Source organism: Lates calcarifer, linkage group LG4, assembly GCF_001640805.2.
Source record: "Lates calcarifer isolate ASB-BC8 linkage group LG4, TLL_Latcal_v3, whole genome shotgun sequence".
Taxonomy (NCBI): Eukaryota; Metazoa; Chordata; class Actinopteri; family Centropomidae; genus Lates; species Lates calcarifer.
The window spans coordinates 10,094,006-10,120,451 of NC_066836.1; the positions used below are offsets into that span (position 1 = coordinate 10,094,006).

Here is a 26,446-nt window from a genome sequence, read left to right on the forward strand (position 1 = left end):
TTCTGTCTTCACTACATTTCTGAACAACATGTCACCACTGTAAAGAAAAGGAACCCATCTAATGGTGAATTTTCTTCAGTATCCAGTGTGGTGAGGTTGTGGTGAGAGGGCTGCTGGTAAAAAAACTCAACCGGCATGGCAATGGCAAAGCTGATCTCGAGAGATCAGAGGCAGTGCTCCATGTCCAGACTTAGACAGATTTACATGAAGCTCAGACAGATAAGACAGAGCTTTGGTCCTTTCCCCCTGCTGGCTATATAATGAGGTCTGCAAAGTGAGTAGAAACTGCAGACTATTTTTTAAAGATTCAGATTTAACGTTAGATAAAACAGGAGCTTTATTCAGTCACAGAACAGCATCACCATGTGTTGCTTAAATTGCAGGCACACAAGACAGTTTATATCCTAATTCAACCCTGATCTGGCCATGATAGATGATTTTAAAGAGCATGGAAGCTCTGCACTGGTTTGTAGAAAACAGGGGAAGCCCCCATAGACAGCTGACATCTTGCTGTATGCAAGACTTTACATTGCAAACGTCTCAGTGCAGTTGAAGCTGTCACAGATACATGTTTGATTTTTATGACTGGGATCTAGATGAACCTGAAGTGGATGCTGAGATTTTTATCTGCAAAGGTGGGTGGTTAAATGCCAGCCATGGGTTAGTGTTTTAAATCTACAAGCAAGGTCCCAGATTTATTATTTCCAACGCTGCAGAAATTAATTTGTCACTCTGCACGCAGGCTTCTCACTGCAGAAGTTTCCCCATTTAGGTTTGTGAATATTTTCTGATGGTGTTAAAAGCTACCGGTTTGTGTTGAAAGTATTTATTAGAAACATTACACCATCTGGAATAGTAGGACTATGGTTTACAAATGTCACCCACTTCCTTCATGCAGCATTCAGCAGTTCCTCAAAGGGTATAATAGACTTCCGTCTGGTATTTTAAATGAGAAACTCAGCTGTATTTTTCAAGCAAGAACATATACTCTACACGCCCTCCAGATGTTTAATTAGAGAAGCTAAAATTTTAATTTGGACTGATTTACGATGTCTGAATTATTGATGCTCTAATTTTTCTTCCCTAATATTGTTGTCACGGGTTATAAAGCAAAAAGGTGCTGAAGCACCTGGCAACTGGAGAACTCGCCTGGGTAAATTTAGCTGAATGAGAAACTTCAAAAACTGTAAAGCAGACATTGATGTCATTGATGATGACGTGATATTGATTTCCCACCACAACATGAAGGTAACATTGTGTTTGTTTCTTTGAGTGACTTTTTATAGACATCAAGTTTAATAAGGCGAAAGCTGTCATGTTTGAGAGGCAAAACCAGGACAGGCTTGTTTGCAGCTTTAGAGACATCAACACTTTAAAACACCCTGAGAGAAAGCCTGCTGGAGGGAGCTTCATCAAATGCTTACATTAATTATTAATACACCTTGTAAACAACACTCATATCCACACCTGGCAAACACCATCTTTCTCTCTGTACATACAGTGCTGAAGTTTTTGTAGGTGCACGTCTCCCCGCGAAACCTGCACTCCAGCAGCATGTCCTCCAGCTGGTGGCCGAGGCGTCCCATCATTTCAGTGGTGTTGATGCGATAGTCAGGGGGCGGGGTGTAGTTGTTGAAGTCCAGCAGGCTCAGCAGACCCTGTTTGTGGCTGTCTTTAAGGATGGACATGCTCCTCTCCATTACTGTGTGGTTAGGATACATGAGGTCCATCCAGTAGCCGCTGTGATACAGGTCGTCCTTGGTCAGAGTGGATACACGGAAAACATTTTTGTTGCAGAAAGTAACAGCTGGGAAGGACATGTTGTGAGCCCACACCATGTAGATCTTGGTGATGGCGGGGTACGACATCAGGTAGAGGATTCGATTCCAGGACCAGGTGAAGAGGAGACCTACACAAACAAAGAAGGCCATAATCCAGATGACTCGCTGCGGTTTTGACTTGTCCGGAGAGAAGACGAATTTCAAACCGTGGATCTTGGTCTTCATTATGAAATCCACTGTGATCTCTTTCCATGTTGGTTTCAGTGAGCTGGACTCGGTGTTTCGTAGAGTTGCCTCCTGGGTGTCATTTTGTTTGTGTGGCCCCAGGGCGATTGATTCGGACGTGGGTGCTTTAACCATAATTGCTCGAGTCAAGGCAGGTGCTTCTTTACCAAAAGCAGTTTCTCAATAGCCCACCCTAGACTTCCCCAATTTACACACAGTGACTTTCTCCACAAGCATCTCCAGGTTTATGTATAAGAAATTCCAGGTAGCAGCGACTGGAGTCCTAATGTGCAGCTGTCCCACTGTTCAGGCTTGAAAAGATATAAACAAAGGAAGTGAGCTCCTTGGGGGACGTAAAATTGATTTACATAATGATTCCTTTATGAGAAAAACAGCTGAATCACTCCATTAACAAAAACCATCAAGCGTAACCATCACTAGTCCTTCATCAATAGATAAATGGACGTGATAATTGCAGATGTAAGCGACGGCTTCACTCCCAGAGGCAATCACTTTGAAAATCCGGTGAGGCTTACCCCTGTTGCTCAGATCTTTCACTCCTCCATCTCCCTCTCCAGTGCCAGACAATACTTGCAGATTTCGGTGGTTTCTCTCTTTGTGCAGTAGCTGCCCAGAATCCAACTCCTCCCTTTTTCCACAGATTGAAGAGATGCTTTTTAGTCTGTTGACTTGCAGCCTGCAGAAAGGAATATAAAGCTTGTTGCCCCCCCTACACACTCTCTCTACAGTCGAATGGAGAATGAGGTGGAGCCAGTGGATGAAATTGTTTTCCTCCGGTGATGAAGTAGACCTCCAATGGTATGGAGAGGCGGGGGAAGGTATCAATCAAAGTGGAAATAATTGTGATAAAGAAATTGTGCAACCGAAGAAAGCATGAAGTCTGAAATTCTTTAATATTGCAGAATCTGCAGCTCGCTTGTAGATCAATATATCTATATAATTGATAACTGAGAGGAGGCAGCTAGTTGGAAAAAAACACAGGAAAAATCCCTTTCAAAATGTGTTAGAAATAGCCATTATGGCACATTTTCTCGTTCTTCTTTTCTGCCAGTTTCAAATATAATTTCACAAATGCAGTGTAATGAGAGCTGACATCCTGCTGCATGCAGATGTGGCACTGGCTGATATTAAAGGTGCTTTGCTCCATTTATGAGAGACTATCAGAGGATTCTGCTTGGCAGAAAGCGCAGCTTCATCCTGAGACTATTTTTTTCATTATGTTAGCTGGAATCTTTTCAGTCTGTAATGTGAGTATTGGCTGGGTAACCTGATCGCAGCTGTGATGATATATGGTTGTGGAAAATAATTCTGAAAAGTGGAAAGTACATAGAGGAGGGGGTATTATTTGCAAGTTTAGATGGCATGAATTGGACTTAAATAATTGGATCTGACTCTGATTAAATTTAAAAGATAAGGGTGGAAATGACTTGTGGGCATCATGGGGTCTGAATTTTAGTAACTGGAGTGACTGGACTGCAGAAATGTCAAGAGTTGCCAGAACTGATGTTTCAGTGTCTCTCATTTCATCTTAAAAGCTACAGTCATGAAAATTGAGCAAATGGGATTTTTTGTAAAACACAACATTTTTTAAATGGATTAAACAAACAAGCTATGATTTTTTTTAATTGGTGAGCTTTAGCGACACTGGGGGGGTGTTTTAACTTTGGGAACAGCCAGGGTAGCTGTATCCAGGCTTTATGGGCTTTTAAACTAAGCTAATTGTCTCTAGCTTCATACTCAATGTACAGACATGAAAGTGGTATCAATCTTCTAATTTAACTCTCGGCAAGAAGCAAATAAACATGTTTAAGTGTGGAAGTACTTCTTTAAGAGAAAGTAGGTGGAAAGTGGTCTCATAATAAGTGTTTTCAAGTTAGAACTGTATGAATTCCTGGAGCTATCATTCAATTTTATTTGGGTGCAATTATTTTAGCTCTGCTATGTCATGTGAGAGAGCAAGCTTTTTCCTTTTTCCCCCGCAGACATCTGCTGTCTAACAGCCCTCAGGCCTACTTTAAAGTGTGTCGAAAATAACCACTGGTTTATCTGTGATGTCTTTTTCATTTACTTGCACTGACTCCTTAAATTACTGTGCTGTAGTTTAAGTTCCCAGTTTTCATCACACTGGCACGATTTGCTTTCTTTTAATCAAAACCAATGATAAGCAATTCTGTAAGTAAGTAAAATTCTGTTTAACTAACACCTTTACAAAGTGCTTCATAAAAAAAATATAAGGTTTAAAGAACAAAAAAAAGTGAACAGAAGTTAAAAGAGGCTTATGATTACTGCGAGCAATGTAACTGGATGTCATAATAACCAGCTGTGATAAGGGTTTGGTAATCACACATGAACTCTGTCAGGATCACACAGCCTTCCAGTTCTGGAGGACAAATAAATAAAATGTTACAAAAATGCAACAGATTTTTTCTGCATTCAACAGAATTATCACAAGGTCAGACTGTAGTCTTCAGGTGGTCACGCACTGGGAATCCTCTTTTCCTACCAGCTAATTTGTTCTATAACTAAGATGCAAAACTTAATTTAATTAAAAAAAGCTTATTTCAAAACATTTAAATTTACTTCCAGCCAATTAAATTACAGCCAAAAAAATATTAGTTCATAACAGAGACTGAGAGCAATACTATGCAGAACAGTGTTCTGTGTGTTCAGAAGTTGTGGTAATAACAGTCTGATAACATTAATGAATGTCTGGATGCTGAAAAATAAAGAGAAGCCACAGTAACAGCTTCAGTACTGTGGTAATAGTTATTTTCCCTCTGTGCGCTTTCAGAGCATTCCAGCAGCAAAACAACTAAATTAATTGCCTAAATACAGCTCCCCCAACAGCCACTGTACGTCATGTCTGCACCAGGCCTATTTTTTTTCCTGGCTTCATTTTTAGCCTTATGTTTGCATCACTTTATTCTCGGAAACAGCCAGATAGGGCATTTTTAATTGTAGAATGCGGGATGCTCTTTCTGTTAGGAAAAATCCAATCAAAGTGAACATCAGGCTCTGTTTTTGCATCAGCAAGGATGACTACCTCAGTTTCAGACCCAATAACAAAGCAAAACTGAGAGAGAAAAAATACTAGAGCTGCATGAGTGGTGGGCAAGTAAATTACTTCAACAATACATCTTATCAGAGTTGCAGCTGACTACCTGGTTTCTCCACTTATTGACCAGCTGCATTGATTTCTTCTATTCTCAGTTTCTTTGGAACCATGTCAATAGATATGAGGCACATTTAACTGGTGAGTTAATTGCTTGAGCTCATTTGTCCTATACAAACCCAGTGGAGGCGTGAGGCAGACAGCTTTCCTGCTCCCTGAATCGTCCCTCGTCAGCAGTTTGAACCAAAGCACAATTTCATTACTTCTAGCTCCAGAGGTTACACACTGGCAATGCATGAGAATCATCATTAGTCTTTTTAACATGGGCTTTCTGTATCTGACAGCAGTTCTCCACCAGTAGACTTCAGTCTCAGCCTTTTATTGTGTAGTGCATTTGGGGACAAGAATGTGCTGTGTGAAAGCACTCCTTTACATTTTAAACTTTTCATTTTGGACCAAATTCTTGTCAATTTAATCAACAAGACCTGAGATGAGCCTCGACCCTTAATATAATATACTGTGCTATTAATCAAAGTGATGTATTGCTAATTTAAAAAAGGAACTCTTTAAGTAGTTGAGACTAGAGTTCAAAGTCTGCAGAAAAGCTGCAAATAATCAAGTAACACTTAGCTGAGCATCCTCATTTTGTTACCTCATCATCAACAAGCTGTAAACACAACACTAAGATATCACCATCTTATAAGGCTGATAATGGTTAACATGATAGATTGATTCCTAATTACACAGAGCAACATTTGCATTCATTTGGTTTATTCTATCTTTTTTGCCATAAACAATCAAACCAAAACAATGAGCTGAAAGTTGCTAAAATGCATCACACACAATATTTTTTTCCAAAGTTAATATAAACATATTGATCAGTGCAGATCAGTTAAGAATTAACACTGGAGTACTTGAATTAAATCTTATCAATGTAATTTTTTTTGTTTTCAGCAGAGTCTGTGATGTGTTGGGGTATAGATAAAAGAACGAGGCAGTGCACTTCATATCTTTGTGTGAACATGAATTCTCTATTTCCCCTGCACCTCTGTTATTGATATAAGACGATATAATAAGGTCTCAGTATTTCCAATTCACTCTATGAAAATAAGAAACAACAAAGCTTTCCAATCTGGTGCAACACTCTGCAATCATGTTTCTGTACTGCACTGAACTGTTTCAAAACTTTTTCTGAAATGGCTTACACTTTGTCTGACTCTAACTTTAAAATAAAATAAAAAACTGTGTTTATTTGTGAAATCATTTCACAAAATCATTAATTTAATTAAAATATCCCCTCCAACACAATGCTGCAATCACTCAAGAATATCAAGCGCTCCGGGCAAAAATTAATGATTTTTCTTCTCTATAAAATTGCTAGCCTCCTTATTGAAGACACATTTCTGCTGCTCACACATTTCCATTGTTATCTTCCTGGGAATGCAAACACGTTTCATCTTTGTCTCAGTATTCAAGCATGTAATTAGGGGATCATAGCGTAATAAAATGTACCACATTGAAATGAGCCACTGATTGCTGTTTGATGGAAAAGGAAAGTAGAACTATTTGAAAGATTTTTTACATTTACTGCCCAGCTTTAAGACCCAGCTGAGTGATTCCTGAGACAGTCAGGGACTGACACTAACCACCCTCTTTTATGTCAAAGCCAAGTTGAACCCCAGAGGTCTCATTAGAGGAGAGGCAGAGTTTTGACTGAGTAAAGGGGAAAGCTCCTTCAAGGCCCAGTGAGAATGTTCAACACCAAATGAAATCCTGGCAGCAATTAGGTGCACATCAGAAACATACAGACACAGAGACAGGGCATAGGGGAAGATGGGGAAAAAAGTTAAAGCCATATCCAACATTAATGTCCAGTTACTGTGAACAGTGGATTTATTAATTAGCAGATGAACAGAAAATTAATCTGGAATAATTTTTGTGATTGTTAAAGCAAAAATGCCAAAAATTCACTGTTTCTGTAGCTTCTCAATTGAGAATATTTGGTTGCTTTCTTACTTCCCTATGATATACTGGACATCTATGACGATAAAATGGACATATATTTGGGGTTTTGGACTGTTGGTCAGAGAAAACAAGCAATCTGATTATCTTAACTTGGATTAATTTATGATTGAGGCATTTCTGACATAGGCAAAATAACTGGCAGATTAATCAATAATGAAAATAATCTTAGCTGCAACTCTAAGTGAATGCTTACTGAACATACATAGAAAAAGAGCTGCAGCTAACTATCATCTTCATTATTGATTCATCTGATAATTGTTCTGTTTATAAAATGTCATAGACTAATTAAAAACATATCCATATTATCACTTTTTTGCTGACTCCATACTTTATGTAACACTGATAGTGAGTCTTATTAACATACATACAGAGACTTGTTTTTGCTTTGAAACTTTTAGACGAAAATCGACAAAGTTCTGTAATATTTAAAGCTTGAATAAATAAAGCTGATTTGGTGAATATTAAAGAGATATTCCACATATATTATACCAAAGTTTCTCGACTGTGAGTTCAGGATTCCTCATGGAGCTACTTGACATGCAGCATGCCACACTTAGATTCACATGAAAACTTTACAACTTCAGTCCTTGGGAATTTCCAAACTTCAAAATCAGGACCAGAAAACAGGCTGGGAAGTTTTGTGTTAACACAGTGATTTAAGATGACCAAAGCCTCGTAGGCTGTTAGAGCCAAAACATTTGCAATCAGGTCTGTCACTCTAGCGGACAGGCAGCTTCTTTAGCAGAGGGAGACATCTTGTGGCCTGCCTCTAACTAACCTCTCACTGCCTTGAAAAGCAGCATGGCCACTCTGTATGCTGCAGGAGTAATGCAAGGGAAGCAAGAAAGGATTTTTAGCTAAGAGAGGCTGATACTGTGAAATACCTCATAGAAAATTCATCAAAAAGGGAGAAACGTTGGCATGTACTTTATAAGAAAAATTTAATAAATAAAATAGAGGCCCAAAGCTGTTTTAGAGAAGAGTATATCAGTATATATTTTATTGGTCATAAACCTATTTTAATCTTTTTTTCTGTAAGTGTTATATTCTTGAGTTGCTGCAGCATGTTTTTCAGGTTCAGTAATGGAAAAAGCAAGACTTGGTGTTTTGTATTTGAAATCTAGAGTAATTGTAAACATCTCTGACACAGCACATGTACTGTGTATCCCCTCCCAGTAGACCGGGTGGAGGGCAGATGCAGTCTGTATCAATAAAAAACAGATGCTGCTGGCTGCACCTGCTGTCTCTCTCCCTTGTTCCATCCCAGGCAGAATCCAACTAAAAAAACATAAGTGCGCTGTCACTCAAGCTTTCAGTCTGCAGCCTGCAGTCACACTTTGATAAACTCAGTCCTCAAATTTCCTCACTGGTACTTTCATTTGCAAGGATAATCTTGCTTTTTTCCTCCCCCTGCATGTTCTCATCTTGTTTGCTCAGCTGGTGGCTTTTGGTATCTATTCCTGAATCCATTTTGCCTGCTTGCCCAGAAATTAAGCAAAGTAAGCACTTGCCAGGGGACTAAAAGTGCCACAGAGAAAACACCATTCCATCCAGAGTTTTTCCTTCTATCAGGTGAACATATTATGTATTCAAATCATATCCTCAAACATCCGCAAGGCTACACGGGCCATCTCTCTTTCCAACATTCAATGAAATGTCATTACAAGATGTAAATGTAAAGGATTTTTAACACTTGCTTATATCATCAGTCATACTTTCAAAAAATGCTTTGCCTTTTCCAATAACATGTCATGTCTGGCTTCCCCTGTACAATATTAGGTGGTGTCGAGGGAAATCTCAGTTTACTTGAAAGAAGATAGCGATACAATACTTTGGAAGACGCAAAGCACTGCTCTTATTGGCTAAGAGAGCAGGATATAGATCCCACAGGCCATTAGCAGAAACAAAAAGTACATATGCTCATGACAGGCAATCCAAGATCAAAGGCAAATGTGGTGTGAAACCTTGAGTAATTTTTTCCTCATTATTATCAAGTAAAATATGAAAATCTGGATACTAACAGGTATACTATATGCTTTTGTTTGGATATCAGACCATGCCAGAAGGATGGTAATCTACAACATAACATAATAGCACTATTGGTTTTGGACAGAGCCACACTTGTGTCCGGTGTCTGCACCTAACAAGCTAATTAACTTAAGAGGTTCTGTCAACTGGCACCTCCAATGTCTGCCTCTGGCTGTATGATGTGCAAGTCAGCAAAAAGCGTCCCCGCGCAGCGTCCCTGCTATGAATTCCTTCACTATTCCTCTTCAGCGCCATTGATCGGACTGCCAATACTGCACTTACAGTAACAGTGGCTCCCACACTGGCCTTTACTGACACTGAGTAATGGAACAAACACATTAGGTATTTGCTATTTGGCCTGTCATCTACGCTCACTGCCTCAGATTTGTTTATTTCATTGTTTGCACTGTGGAGCTTTATTTCATCTCTCCCCTCCCTCTTCATGCTCTAGGCAGCACTGTAATTTTGTGCTTCTTCACACACCTCTTCCCTTCATCTCTCCTAATGCTTCCAGTTGTGCATCGTGGCGCTGGCTCGGCTCCAAGGCAGGCTGAATCACAATGATGGTGTCAGTCCTCAGCTGAGTCCCAGTCCCACCTCAATCTAAGCACAGCACAGCCTCCTTTTCTCCTTTCTCTCCTCCTTTCTCTTTTGTTTCCACTTTGTCTTAGCTCTCGCCTTCAACTCTATTTCTTGCTTTTTACCCTTTCTCTATCTCTCTTGTATAAGCTACTTCTCGTCTGTCTTTTTTTCTCCCCATCTCCCACACTGCCTATTTTCTGCTTCTGTCTGCAGCCAGACTCATTGTTTCTGAACAGGTCTGACACTCAATCCTGACTTCTGCTTCCTCTCTTCACCTCTTCTCTTTTCTTTGCCCTCCAAAGCACAACTTTAGCCTCCAGACTATACTGCAATGGATGAAGTAATACACCACATGTGGGTCCTGGTTTGGCAGACCCTGAACAAATCCCTCAACACTGCAGACAGGCTATAATGTAATATTAAAAAGGCTTGAGCTTTGGTTTCAACAAGAGCTGATACCTCAACAGGAAGTTCAATCACAACACATGATATCAACAGTAAATGGATAAACGTGTTAGAATCAAGTCCCCGCGCTGGCACAGACTCGCTAAAGCACTGAGCTGGTGATCGATTGAAATGATATTACACCAACTTCAGCATGCATCCTGCATATACACACTGACAGATGATTTATCTGGTCAGAGCCAATCTTGCAGGTTTAATCCACAGCAGTGAGCTCGGTTGTGTTGGGGCTGCTTACACTTTGGAGTATTAATGAGGCAATCAATCACACACCAGTTCACAGACAGTGTGTCTACGGCAACAAGATGGAGGCATGAGATTAATTTTGATAATGAAAGAAAGCCTCCACTAAGAAAGTTATTTGGCCGATCAATTGTGTTGAAATCTGAAATGTTTTCTTCGGTATGATATTGAGTTTTAAACACTGTCTGATATACAAAAATAGATTAATTTCATACAGATATAGTCTTGCAGAAAGACAATTGGAACAAAGCTTATTACTACAGTTCACTCACAGACTGGTACAGAGACACTCAAGACTATGTAACTGTATATATTTATAGCACAGAGTAGAGAAATTCCAGCATCTACCATCTGCCAGCTTTTTAATATCTGAGACTTGTTCTCCTCCAGTGAATTACAGCATCCTCTCCCCCCAAAAATATTTTATTACTTTATGCAGAGGGAATAATTGCACTTGGGGACCCTGATATTTCTTATCCAAGATCTCTCAGTACCACTGCACCCATATCCAGCTCATTAGTTGAAACATCTGGTCTCTCCTGTCACTGTGGGCATGCTGAGTTTCTTTAGCTGCTATTTCTTTGTCTGACTTTGACACAAAAATACACATTGTGTGTGGCACCCAAAAAAAAAAAAAAAAAACACTACACAGAATGAAGTATCATACAGGTAATATGTTAAATTCTAGGAGAGCAGAGATAATGGTACTCTAAGGGGTTTAGATAAGAAAAGATAACTGTCTATTTATTCTAATGTTCTGCTGTTTTAATGCAATATCAAAATGCATAACTCTTAAAAGTAATATGTATCAGCGGAGGCATTTGTGTGATTTTATGCATATATTTTCTCCCATTTTTCCACATCCAGAGAGCTAATTGTCAGATGTTGTCTAGACCTTGTGTGAGTCATCTTGCAGTGATGTTGCTGAAGTATATAATGGGTAATCTCAAATCCATCACATCTCATCTCCTGTGAGAGGACCTGCCTCTGAGCCTCCCACAGTAAGATCAGCAGGCCGAGGAGGGGGAATTCAGGCAGCTCCATGAATCTTTAATTAGTCCCCTCTATACTTAGGCCCTCAGAGCATCTCCAGTTTCTGACATTTAGCTGAAATTTGCCCTTTATGCGTGAGGATGTGACAGAACCAAGGTCACGTAACTGACCACAGTCATATCAAAATCTGCCTTTACTGGTGAACATGTGCCGTTGTTTTTCGAGCTATGAGCTATGAGTCAAATCTGATGCGCCATTTTAATGTACGAGTCTGAAGCTCTTCTTACAGTAGATGTCAGGCTTGGTGTGGGTTGAAAAGCCAAAGCTCATCTTTCAATTTAAACCATTGTCTCATACAAAATAATAGTATTGCCACTGAAGAACTACTAAGTGATTAGTTTAAATCATTTGCCTCAGTTTCACTGCTGCTGGTTTTCAAAGAAACTGTGCAGCATGACAAGCCCATCTTGGTGCTGGGCTTTCATCACTCAAATCAATGGTCCATTTCATCGAAATACAATCCTTCCCCTGTCTCTGCAGCAGGACGATTAAGTTCCATTCAAATTCTGCTGACATGATTTTATCTCATTGGTGGAGGCATGAAAATTGAGGGAAAAAAAACTGGATTATGACAAAAATAAAAACTAAAACTTAAGAAAAACGACCTTTTGATTACAAATATGACACAGTTTTGTTTTTGTGACATTATGTGTTTTTGGTTTCGTGAGAGGAGAGAAACCACTGGAACATTTGGTGTCAATGACGATGATCATTCTGAGGTATTTGCAAAGGAAAACAATACTGTATTAAAAACTCTACTCGTCTTGAAAACAGCATATGCTTGCTTCATAATGCATGATGCATGATGTCAGCAGAGATTTGTTGAACCATATGGCACTTCGGTAATTTACACATTTCTGAGGACATTTTAGAGGAAGTAACTCTCATTTCTCCTTCAAGAAAAATAACTATTAATACTAGTCACAAAATGAAGAATTGTGCACAGTATAGATATTGGCATCACCATAAAAGGCCAGGAAATATCTTGCTGTTTTTGGCGTCAGCTCTTGTAAACAGAGATAGAGCATTGCTTTATTAGTATTCCTCAGAAACTGTTCCTGTCTTACACCCCCATACCTGTTGTTCCCCCTAGAGCTACTTAATCTTTCCACAAACATGCCATTAATTTTTAAAAAATGTAGGATTACAAGACCATTCCTGAAAAAAACAATTAAGAAATGACAACATAATTTGAATGAAAGTGACGTCTCTTTCCCTAACGATATCTGATGTGAATGTGTTTGTCTCGTCATGACAATGCTCATTTTATATAAAGAACCGCTCTTCTTACAGCAGTTCTCTGCTTAAATGTCTCCCAGCGTTCATAAACATAAACTGACTCATATTTCATTTTACCGTGGGCAGAATGAAGCATTCAAATTGTAGCATTATAATGACTATTAAACAGCTCACAGTTGTTGGTATTGTTGCCAAAGGCTTCTGCATATATTCAAATATCACTTTTAAACACTTACGTACATTTTTCCTTTAATTTAATACATAAGTTTAGATTTTTTGATAAATATCCTACAGACATATTCTGAAATATTTAAGATAGGACTCTGTAACAGCTCACCATCCAGAGATTAGTGTTTTCCTATAATGAGCCTGACGCAGTCAACCCTGATTTCACCCAAGGGTAGACCTACAGAAGGAACCATACTTACTGTAGTAAAGTTCTCTGGACCGCAGTCCTTGCCTCTATATTTGCAGTCAAGCAACATATCCTCTATACTGTGGCTGGCCCTCTGCACAAACTCCAGCATGTTGAAGGTTTTGCTAGGGAAAAACTTGCTGTTGTCCGTGGGCTGCCCTAAAGCAGCCATGAAGTCATCAAAATCCCCCTGCTCCACACCCAGGAGTCCAGCCATCCAGAATATGTCGTTCCGGCGGATCTGCGACTTTCGAAAGCTGTTGTAGTTGCAGAGGGTGATGGCGGGGAAGTACATGACAGGACTGTCCATTTCATCCAGGATGGTGACATGGGGGTACTGGTAATACTCGATCACACGGTCGGCCACTTGGTAGAGGAAGATGGAAAGGGAGGAGCTGAATGCGGCAGCCCAAAGCAGCCGTCGGATAGTCACTCCGCCAGGCAGGAAGATGTGGCTCAGGCCGTGTAGGGTACAGTTGGCCCCGAACACGGTGATGTCCGATGGCGGGCGTGGCGCCTCCTCCTCTGGGGCTCCCATTTTCTCCAAAAAGCTTCCAGGTTAAGCTCTGTGATCGTTGAGTGTGACCTTGCTGCAGTGGTGACCCGCTGAATACTGGTGTGAGCAGAGATGTTCACCGAAACTAAATGTACAAGGGAGGCTGGACCAGACAGGGTCTGGTTTCCTCTTCAAACCCGTGGGAGGGGAATGAGTTGGATATCTGAAGCTGGGAAGGTGCAATGGACTGTTATATCAACCAATCCTGATTGAGATCTTAGAGGGCACATTGAATTCAAGAGATCCGGTTTCATTTGGGAAGTAAGACTAATCCCACAGCGGGTAGTGGTGGATAGATCAGAGAGGGATACACCAGAGAAGCATAGATGAAAACGGAAGCATATTCAATTCAGTGACCTCTAACTCACCAAAATTCTGGTATATTCTGTAACTCTAGTGTATCCAGGGAAGGTTTCTGGATACTCATCATTGTTAATGTGTGAATAATACCTTGTAACTCCAACTTGAAGGACCTCATTCGAAATGATTTAATGCTATTTAATGAGCGAAAAAACAAACAAACATTGTGACCCAATCAAAACCCATTGGAGACATCACAAATGTGTGGTCGGGCGCTGAAAACGAGGATGGTCTTCTTAGTTCCTGAAAAGCTGACATTTTGCAGATACAAAATGTCACCAATTCCCAATTAGTATCACATTTAACAACATCAGCACACAAATAGCGTGAGCTGCCATGTACAACCACAGCAATCTATTATTACTCACTGAGAACCTACACTGGGGTAATGGTTTAGTGCTTTCCTTAATGAAACCTTAACGGACATTGTTGTGAAAGGCCAGAGTATTACTCATTCATGGCTCCCATTATGCGTATTGCAGCTGGTGACAGGATTCAAACCTGGCACCCTTCATAATCACAGACTCACATTTATAATCTTTGGGCTGCTGCCATTCTTCCTGAACATGTAGATTTCTTTTAACGATTACATATAATACAGTGACATAAGTCATTCTGGAGAGGTAAAGCAGGTATTCATCTACTGTACATATTCTCAATAACTGCTTTAAATCCATTAAATCCAGAATCAAAAAACACGTTAAGTTCTAGTCGATTCAACCAGAGCTGATCCCTTAAGTTTGCAGCACACATCATCTTCTATCTTGCTGCAGCCTCCCTATCATGTGTTTTGTAACAGCATCAATTATTAATGTGTTCTCCTGCATACATTTCAACTCATGGACAGAGGTGTATTTTCGCAGAATGCAGGCCCGAGTTTATTTCAGTCCATCCTTATAAGCATCTGTCTCGACTGAAATTGATTTGCTCAGATCAGCGTTCATTTAAAATGAAGTTAATAAGTTAACTGATGTTGGGAGCGAAGCGAAGACCTCAGCCACACCTCTAATCATCTGTCAGAACTGCTGCCAATATACCTGTGTTTTCAACCTCTTCTGTTTGTCTCGGCTGTCTTTCCCAACCCACCAATCATTCTTCATCATTTATACCTCTTCCCTCTTCGTGTATTCCCTTATCTAACCTTCTTTTCATCCTCAAATCTCCTTCTATCCTTCCACTCCTTAATTTAGTCCTGTGCATACCTCTCTCAGCTTTACTCCCTGCAGTTACTGTCTGGGGCTCCCAAATATTATTGATGACTGATTTCCTCAAGCTTTGTTGTCTTGCATTTGTGATGTCTGATCATTAAGCCACTTTAAGTCTGAATAACTTAAAATTTGAACACAGTGTACTTTCTGAGTTCTTGATATGCTGTGCAATGCATCCCTAAAGTGAAGACATTATAACCTCAAACCTGCATTAATCAATGTTTTGGCCACTTGGAGGCAGCACAACAACCTGTAGACACAATAATAGCATGCAGACACCTTAAAGAGCTGATATGGGAAACGTGTTAACAAACAGCAAGCAGCAAACTCAACAGTAGCATTCATTCGGAGTCAAGTTTCCTGGTGGTGCTGGTGAGCACAAGTCCAGTATTGACTTCACTGTTAGCACTGTTTAGGTCTCAACAATCTCCCAAGGGAAATGCTTGGCTCTTTAGCTACTAAATGTCCACCATAATGTTCACCTTTCATTTAATCTATTCTTAATGTAAAATTATTGATTTGTCCAGCTTTAACAGCTGTAGCTTTACTGGTGGGGGTTGCCATATGTGTCTGCACCAAACACTCAGATAGCCCTGACCCCATCATTTAATTCATGCCTGCCAGAGAAGGACTGTACATGAAGGGTAGGTCATAACTCACACTGCATACTTATACTTTCATAATAGCACTTGTTTTCTTGTTTGACATGCTTTAAAAACATTAAGCACTACCTAAATGTTCTGACTCTGTATACATGGTGACAATCAATGGATATATGCAACATAGCTTTCATTTGAGTAAAGTTAGTGGTTTAATGAGAAAATAATGAACTGTTCAAAAATGCAACATCCCACAATGTTAATAAATCTTCTCCTGGATCTGCAACAAGGACTTATTTCTTGTTCCTTGGCTGATTTCCTACTAACTTTCCACCAAATGTCATTAAAACCTGTTTACTGTTTGAGATAATCTAATAAAGTAACAGACAAGCCTGCAGAGAAGTGCACAGGATGGGAAAGATATAAAAATCCTTGGCAGTGGTAGTAACTAGAACAAGTACAAAAAAACAAAAACCTTATGCTAAAGCTGCAGTATACTTCAACTGAGCATTCAAAAACTCAAAGGCAACCAAATCTGACTAAAAACTGATGTCTGAGTTGTCTTTAAAGATAATGTTCAATAAAAGAGAAACAATCGGGACCTCTCCCTGCAGCGAAAATCTCAAATGACTGAGAAAAACAATGTAGGCAATGTCAAGTGAAGCAAAGACACATCAAAACTACAGAAGTTCACAAACACAGCACCTTAAAGAATGTGCAGCTTTAAACTTAAGCTTCTTTCATGCACAGTTTCCAGAGACATTGAGTACTTCCCTTTACTTAAGTGTAAGTAAATTCATTCAAAAGCTCTTCACTATGCTCACAATAAATTGAGCAGTTGCCCTGCGAGTACCATCTCTGCTGCTCTATGTCACCCTTTGGGTAAAATGAAGTAATCTTTCTTCAACTACAGCAAATGGGAAAGTGGTCGAAGGGTATTTCAGTAATTAATAGGTGCACTCTGAGGGAAGTGCAAACCACTACTCAATCAATAGGCTGTGGAGTTTCTCCAGCTGCTTTAAGTTGGGCGTACTGGTTAACGTGCTGCCTTAAGAAATCAGCAATTCAGTGCATCATGGGCTTGTCCGTGGCCTGAAAACACTTTCTTTCACTCTACAGTGAGGAGAAGCAAAGGCTGCATTCACACGTGTCAAGATTACTGATATCTTCTGAGACTGACTGCTCTTTCTCATCAGCCACTTTGTATCCTGACTGTGTGGAGAATGTCAGAGAGTTAGTCTGGTGGATCTGATGGAGGACATGTTACGGGTGGCTACAAGAATGTCATTTTCATAATACTGAAAGGTCATTTAAATACTGAGCCTGGAGGAAAAAGGTTTCAACCTGTCCCTCTGCTCCTCAAATTCTAATTACCTCTCCTCCACTGTGGTCAACCCGAGTGCATCTCCGCAACCAGCCATCCAGCCAAATGTTGAGTTTACAAGAAGGGTAAAGTGTTCTTGACAATTTTCCAGTTCTTTTTTTTCTTTTTTTTGGGGTTAAAAACTGCTTGGCCTGCACAGGAAAGTCAGAGGTCAAGAGCAAAGCAGTGTACCTGCAACTGTCCTGTGCAAGGACACTTCAGATCATAGAGATTTTATCCAACTGTTTTCCCAACTCACAAACTCCTTTCATGTATTTCCAAAATCAAAACCGAGTGAAGGAGCCAAGTTTGAAAGTGCTGAGCTGACATATTAATGTAATGACACATTTCACATCAATAAGCCTTGGTGAGATAATGATGAACAAGTATGCAAATAAACTGATTAAAATTCAGGGACTGAACAGGATGCTGGAATTCATTTCAAGATGTTTTAAACCCCACACCCCAAACTCCTGAGTGTAGAGCTTCGAGGTTCATCCAAGATTTAATTTCTTCAACCACTCAGAGGTGACAAATGCTAAATAGTGACTCACTGTGAGAATTTAAATTCATTCTTGACTTCGGACCTGTTTTGCCCAAAATGTCCTGTTTTTTGGACCTTTCAGCCACAAACCACAAGCTCCATCTGCTGAGAAAGACTATGAGATATGGTTGAAAGTAGAGCTAAAATGATTAGTTTCATTCTAGATTAATCTGCTGATTATTTTCTCCATTAATTAATTCCTCTTTTATTTCATAAATAAAACTGTGAAAAGTGCCCATTTCATTTCAATTTTCCAAATTAGCTACAATGTGTCTATAACTGCAAATTACTTCCAGAATCAAAAACACTTCTCAAAAATACCATTAAATAAATTATAATTATGACAGTACCTCTCTCTACCAAGGATCCAGCTATCAAGGGCAAAATCCTTACACAGACTTCCAAGGGGACCGAGTGAGTGAGTGAGTGAGTAAGTGAGTGAGAGAGAGTGATTGTGTATGTGCGTGTTGACAAAGTCTGAAATAATGAACTTCAATACAACACTCGCCAAAAATATTGTTTGTGTGTGTGTGTGGGTGTTACATGTCCCCCGGTCCCCCCATGGCAATTTCATGCATATCAGGTTAACAAAAATTCTTCTCAGAATCACAACATTATAGCTTAACAGCATGACATACATTTGGTTTGGTAAATTTAGATTTCTATCTTTTCATTCTCTGCAAAATAAAGGAAATCACTGATCGTTTTTTTGCCAGCTGGACCACCAGGACACCCCCAAACACATTTAATACCAGCGCAGTATCTGCTGCTCTGCATCCACTATTCCACTTTCACCTCATAAAAGCAGATTTGAAATGCCAATAATCAGAATCTGGGACCTAACTGAATGTAGACTGCAGCTGGCTTCTCTTATGGCAAGCAGGAAATGGGCAACAACTAATGAGGAAATTCAATATTTCAGTATTGACCCAAACGCATTAGAATCCCGGATAAATTGGGTATCATAACAGTAAGGGGAAGATGCGATAGCTGTTGGTTAATACTGTGGAATTGCTTCACAGGGAGCATGGTCTATGACTTCTTATGTCTTTGTGCTTCATGGTAATGACAGAATCCTTCCCCAGTTTGATTTAATGCCTAATTCCATGCAGACATTTATTCATCAGGCATAAGCAGAGGACTTCATACGGCTGCCAAAGTAATCACACTGAATATAAAAGCAAGAAAAGCTTCACTGTGGGTACTTCAAAGGACCTTTCAAAAATTAATTTCTGTCCATCTAAGACAGCAATTAGCTGTAAGTACAGTTAAGGGGAATAAAAGGTGACTTTCCCCCTTCCCCATCTATTTAAGGGAGCAGTTTGGAAACAACGCTCAAGGAGAAAATCTTATCTGAAATGACTTTCACATATCGTCCGTGTACTCGCAGACTGAAGACACCTTGACTCTTCAAAGAATGAACTTTTAAGAATTATATAAAAGTGATTGTACAGGTTTGTCTTGGTGTCAGAGGGAACCCTGCTGAAGCACCTTGTCCTCAAAGGATTCAATAGCATATGATCAGTCAATGTCAAATATTATTATCCAGGGAGACAAGTCTAATCTGTGATGCCATTAGGAGACTAACCTTTAAGTCTGAGGATTGACCGACAACTCCACCTTGAGGACGGCGTTAAGATTAACCCTGATAATATTCTGGAGAACCACTTAAATGTACAGATCTTTGAGGTTGAAATTCAAACCATATGCCCCCCTTAAAATTGAATTAATGGTTACAGTTACTTGTGCCTTGGATGATCTTTGACTTGCGATAATGAACACTTTTCTCCTAGGCGATCCAGATAATAACGGCTCTACTCTGCGAGTGCTGACTTAGTGGAATTTGTGCTGCATGGTCTTTTCTGAGCTTTTACTCCCAAATCAATGCTGTTTACATGTAGTAGCTCTGAACCAAAACATGTGCTCCCAGGAAACTGCAGTGTCCACAAGTCCTCCTATGCCACTTGATGAACCCTTGAGATAAGAGTCTTGTCTCTGATTTTTATTGAAATTTCTGTATATAGGCACAGTAATCTTGGCTAAGTTATCCAGGGTTACAAAAATAACACATGTGAATGTCGGTTTACAGCCAACCACTGAGGACAGTGCTGGATTCCCAGCGGCCAGGGTGTAATGTAGCATTGCATTGTAAATGATAAAGGATCACGTCCACTGAAAATCAACATCCCAGCACGCTGCATCAAGGCACCTATGCTTCAATCAACCCGTCAGGGCTCATTTTACAATAATGATCCTCTCTCGCTGTACATGATTACAGGTATCAAGATGACACCACACTGCAAAATGACCCACTGAAGGTTAACCCACTGTTTACAATAACAGTGCTCATAGAAGAAGAAAAAGGAGTGGCTTGCTTTTCCTGCTTATTAATCATGATAAATCTATCAAATGTTTGTTGTGATGTTGATTGATGGAATCCATTAGATCTTATATCACTAATCATCACAGCTAAGTATTTTCAGCCATTTAGTCAACATGACTTGTTTTGAAGGAATGCTGATATCATCAAATAGACTCGAGTATTTAGGCAGCTCTACTGCATAATATCCACCCTGCTTGCCCTGACTTTGCACTGCTGTACAAAGTCAGCTAACTGGATTAGCACTGACAGTCGAAAGGAGGCACTGGACAGTTCTTATCAATAAAGAATTACTCCCTCTTCTCATTTATGCCTGGGTGTAAAGTTTGCATGGAGAACACAAGCTTGCCTCCGACTCACTCCTACAGCCATTAATTATAGCAGCTATAAACTGCTTTGGACCAATTAATATAGTACTGGAGGGAGCTTGATTGTTTTGATAGCTGTCTGAAAGACGTCTGCAAGAGGAAAAAAAAAAAGATGATGATGAGGAAAACACAATAACTGCGAGGGGTGTGACAGCCCTTTAGAGCGCCTGGTCCTGTCTGCTGCTGTGCACCTCCCTTGGGGAAACTGGCAGGAAGTCCATCAGAGGAATGGCTGATACTTGTGCCGGCTAGATGTACGCGAGTGGAGGCCGTCAGTCTCCCTCTCCCTCCCCTGGTATTTGGTTTGTGGTTTTGGGCAGGATTAGACTACTTTTGTACATTGCAAAACATTCCCCACTGTGTCAGAGTTTATAGAAAGTAAACAACTGGACGTGACAAAATTTTCTTCAGTTCAATAAAGACAGGATTGAGACTTTCTGGCATCAAGGAGGAAAGACCTAAAGTTAATGTTCATCTTGATTCCAGCCTATAAAGCCTAAAGGTCGTGTTAGAAATCTTGATGTTTTAATGGATCTCAGCTTCCAAGCTACACTCAGGCAATAACTAAATCATCCTTTTATCATCTAAAACATAGAGCAAGATATTATTATAGATTTATTATAGATTTCATGTCCATATAAAACTTGGAGAGCACTGACCAACTCTTATTACTAAATAATTTACTTGGTAAAAGATGTGCTTGACAAAAAATAATTGCAGCATGGATTGTGTCCATTGGAAAGGTGTTTTCCAATCCACAGTCTTGTAGCGCACAGGTTTGTTGAGGTGGTAGTTAGGACAGGACTTTGACACTGGAGGCTAGAGTTTGTGTCTTCCATCCTTAATGGTAATAAAGATAAAGAAAAAGAAAAAGCAAACACATCCTGTCTTATGTGACTATAGAGTTCAATATTTACATTACAATGATCTTTCCTAGACCTTAAGCAAGTGCTTTGAATGACCTGAACATAACAATAAAATTGCAAACCACATTTCATGTTCATGTTTTCATTGAGCATGAATGTTTCAATTATATGCTGGTAAAAAAAAAATGTAGCAAAACATGTATTTACTGCTTCAAATTTGTACTGTTAACTGTTCATTTTTAAGAGACAATATTTACTTCTTTCACCAACCAAGAGCCAGAAGAACAGAGTATATTATAGTCCTATTCTTAATTCTTTACCCCAGTTTCTATTTCTGGTATAGACTGGACAGTACAGAGTTATATATGCATTCATAGAAACCCAGTGGGCCCTATAGTATTCTAGGAAACAGCCTATACTCAAAGCCAGGCAGTAAAGTTGAATTTAGCGGCTACTCTACTCTCTTTGCAATCTTAAATGTACCTGAACTTACAAATGTAAATTAAAAACTCATTTTTTGTACCTTGGAATAATTTTTTATTTCATTTCCTGCATTAAATTTATGACTACTTATTACTGCACTGAAACTCTAGTATAACATTTATTCTCTTTCATTATTTCTTTCATCATATTTTTTATTCCCATATAGTTTATTTCCCTTTTCAGATGTTCTTCAGTGTTTGAGATGTGCTACACAAATAAACTTGCTTTGCCCACTAATCCATGCACTGATGTTCCTTATTTACATATTTGAGATTAACTTTCCGTTCGGTTTATAGAAAACCTTCAAAAACTCATGTGTGGTGTCCTCATCTGAGCTGGGCTGTGACAGGGACATGGTGTGTGAACAGCACATTGAAACCAATTACCTCCTTTCTGTGTATTTGACAGGCAACTTTAAGCTGAGACAAAATAAATGAGCACGTAAGTCGGCTCTGGAATCAATGGCATTAAAGTCTGTATTTTTACTGATTGCTAGAATCTTTCCCTATTACATCTGATCGTTTGGTATGGCAGAGAACTGTCATTGGGCTGCAGGCTTGAGTTAACTAATCAGGCTATCTTCGGCCTGTAATGGCTGTGTATAAAGCATGTGGAATTCAATTAAATTGGGCAAGTAAACATTCACTCAGCTACAACCTGTGACATTAATCCATGAGAACATCCTGGTTGAGCCCTACTTCCCTTATTCCCCTGGGATTAACTAAGTCAGTCTTTCTGATGATTAACCAAGCAGGACAGAAGCAAGGACACCAAGGCTCATACATATGAAACACTTCGTACACTACGGCAATTTAAAATTAATCAATAGTTTCTGAAACCTGCTTTGTGGATGTTACAAATTACCCACAACAGAGGCAACTGGCCATTGTTCTGGAGAAATAAGCAGCAGTACCTGACCTCTCCTGCTGTACTGTGGCTCGGTTATTACCTCCACTTGTTTACAGCTTCTTCTGGTTTTCAACTCTCTGGGCGCTGAGCGCAGAACCTGTCTGTAAAGTAATGTAAACTGTAAACTGTGAAGACCAACTTTTCATTTCAGCTGTGCTGAGGTGTCCACTCCCTGTCTTCATATTTTGGCAGCTGCTACAGGGTCATATGTCTTTTTTGGGGGGAGTGGAAGCTTACATACAGTATATAACTTCGCATGTCTATTCTCAGAGCAATTTTTTTTTTGTCGAGTCCTTTAAGCAGACAGTGAAGTGAAAAGCTTCCATTATCCTTTTCAGCTGCCTCCTTAACAAGCTCTCCTGTGTGCCTCAGAGCTATCTGCTATGCATCTGCACTGTTCATCCACCAAGCGCTCACTACCAACACAGTCCCTGCAAACTGTCTTCACCCCATACCCCCCCCCCCCCCCCGGCAGTATAGTCTTAAAGACCGCATCGCTGCTTCACCAACAGAGACAGTTTTAACATTCAAACAGCTGCATGTCTGCATGTCTGTCAAATACAGACTGATAGATCCTTGAGCTATGATGCTAAATGCTTGTTGATATATCTGAAGACACGTAGCATAAAAGGATTTGTGCTCACAGGGCTCCATGTTTGACATTTCTCCTGGTCAATTAAGCGATCTATTTAGTTATTACAGAAAAATGAAATGTCAGTCAGCACGTTGACACAGACACAAAAAGTATTTCAAAGAGTCCTTTTGTGCCCTGATTCAATTAATAGAGGCTGGCAGCAGGTGGCAATGTTTATTTAGTCACAGATACAGTATTGTGGCAAAGTGCTATTGTGTCTGAAACAGTGATAGTGAACAGAAAGATTCTTTAATGACTAACTAATCAAAATCATACTCTCAGTGGCTACTTTTTTTAGGAACACCTGTGAAATCTAATGCAATCCAATACAACAGCTTAGTCATAAATTTTACCTTTACAACGATAACAATGTTCAGTTTAGAGCTGTCACTGTCAGAGAGGTATTAATCTCTCTATAGTTGTTTATCATTGACATTGCAGGATGCAGCAGTGTTGAAGTGAATTGCTTTATACTGACAAGTGTTTCTAATGTTTTGTCCACCCCACTGACAAACATTATAGGGGAAGAATATTAGAAACACATTTTCAATACAATGTAGCCCAGTACAAAGTATAATAAAGTAATAAAGATATAGCTTAATTAACACCAAAAGGAAAGTCTGAGCAAAAACTGGCCTTCTGAAATTTGATAAAGGAGAATGTGGCAGAGCTGTTGTACTGGATTGCATTGGATTGTATGGGTGTACCTTTTGAAGTACCTTTTACTCTTTGTTACATACTGGACTGAACTCTCCATACGTCATGAATACAACTGGAAGATCAACTTACAGTACTGAACACAGACCTACTATAACTTAGCTGTATTACATATTAACAGCTTAGGAATCAACGCACGCACATGGAAACAGTGTATATTCCATCATCAGGCAAACTACTGAGCCACAAATCATTCTGTTAGCGTAGACAAACAAGCTATTTATCTATCCTGGTCCAGATCTGCTCCTGTCAGCAGAGGCGAGCCTCCCGATTAGGCCTCGGCAGAGACTTGTGAAGTCTGTGTTCTGTGAGATTTGATTTTTTCATTCTCATGGATGTCACATTCACTTGTTTTCACTTGCACAGCTGAGCATTAATAATCATCATATATATCATATATCATTCATCTTGAGGGTTTGTTCTGAGGTATCTGAGAAAGCTCATTTATCTAACGCGAGGCAAACTTCATCCCTGTGTAACATATATTTGTGCCAAAGAGCAAAAAAAGGCAGAATAAGTGACTAGAAGTAGTTAGACTAGTGGTTGAGGAAGGAGGCTCATGCATTCCTGACACCTGAGAATTTCAATTTAATTTAAGTTCACTCGTGTGCGAGATTACAGCGGGTCTGGGAGCCTGTGAGAGGCGCTGGTACATGGCAGTGGAAGGGGACTTGGCTTTCCACCTATTACTCTCAAGCCTCCATGACCAATAGCATACAGCAAGGTACACAAGTCTGTCCACCCATGATAAATGCTCTTAGGGCAAATCTGTAGGTGACAGAAAAGCTGGTGCTGTGTGATGCAATTTGTCTTCAAGAACACAGTCTATAATTTAAGGAAAATAATTTTCTCTGACACTGTGATCACATCTAGTGAACTGTGAAAGAGAGGGAAAGAGAGGAGTGAGCTCTCGATTAGACATCTTAGCTACATCACTTCAAATCCACATCGATTTACCGGTGTAATCAGGGCAGTTAAGAGACAATTATGCACATAATCACTGGTATCTATACAGTATATAGACTCCTTTCTAAATAAAACAGATGCTCCATCAAGTCTAAACTTATAGAAAGCCTGTTATTTTCAGTGATCAATTGGTCTTTAGATCTCTTTGTTCCCTCACACTGATTACGCAGTTTGTGTGCAGCCATGTGTCATCAGGGTGTGAGAAGAGAAACACAGGATTGGGTCTGGTCCAATGACAGGCACGTTCTGATGGATGGGAGGAGACGGCTTTGGTTTCAGGGCTACAGCTTTTTAATTTGTGAAGGATCATTAGCTGGAGAAGGCTCCTGCTTGTAGCTCTGGGGGGTGGGGAGTCAAATAGATGCAGCACAAAGAGGTACCTCTTCATCCATCTAGATGCTGCTGTAGCTCTCACAGCTGGTAAAAGAGGATATTATTCATGCGTTACAATGCAACGTGAACTGTAGACTGTAAGCTGCACATGGTGGGTCTTGGCATGAAAACTACCTTTCTGTGTGAATTATGTGGCTTTTGAAATACAGGAATACCAAGCAAGCTTGAGTCAAGCACTATATATCCTGGACTTGTCATCCAATCCCCCTCCCACACACACAGCAGTGTGTGTGGGCATAGAGTGTCAGGCTAGGGTCTCACTTACTGCCGCAGTCACTATGTAAAGTAGATTCATATATGCAAACAGTCTACACAACTGATTCAGATTTGCCCACAGGGTAAAGATATATGTTTGCGACTTGTCTACTTTTCACCAATGACACGACTACAGTACAGATTTTGGCTTCATTATCAGGTTCATGTCCAAATCAAATATAATTTCACAATGAGAATTTACCTGAAATATAGTGCTGTGGAAGTTCAGACATGATACCACAGGGGTTAATGATAATGTTCAGTATGTTTTCTGTGATTTTGTGATCCGCTGCTCTGCGTGCCTGACAGAAAAACCCACACTTAGACACAGATACTGTAATTTTCATACAGTTCTTACACCCCAAGGTGCTGTTTACTGTGGTTAAGTAGGGGTTAAATAAGCATTTTCCCTATGCCTCCTGTGTTTTCAAGAATAAACGCTCTGCGGCAGTGGATGTGTTTTTTATCCTCGAGCCCACTCATATGGTGCTTTTTGATTTCCCCCCAAATCAATAGAAAGGAAACAATACAATCAAGTGCCCGAGGCACACCACTCATTCTGTTGAACACATGTCTACATCGTGACTGCTCCAGGAGGTTGAGTATAATCAGAGTATACACAACATTTTCCTGTTCTCCTTCTTTTTGGACATTGAAAA

General features: G+C 39.8%; 1 protein-coding gene across 4 annotated transcripts in view; it reads right to left on the reverse strand.

The window, feature by feature from the left end:
- The window catches only part of asic1c (acid-sensing (proton-gated) ion channel 1c), an 84,030-nt gene that overhangs the window by 15,978 nt on the left and 41,606 nt on the right, over positions 1-26,446 (reverse strand). For 2 of the 4 annotated variants that reach the window (XM_018676387.2, XM_018676384.2), the window contains exon 1: positions 1,500-2,725. The exons of 1 other annotated variant lie outside the window; for it this stretch is intronic. In XM_018676387.2, the coding sequence (XP_018531903.1) occupies positions 1,500-2,141 (642 nt within the window). In that variant the 5' untranslated portion in view covers positions 2,142-2,725. Of the gene's footprint in view, positions 1-1,499; positions 2,728-26,446 lie in introns of those variants that run through there. One more of the 4 variants, XM_018676386.2, reaches the window with a different exon arrangement.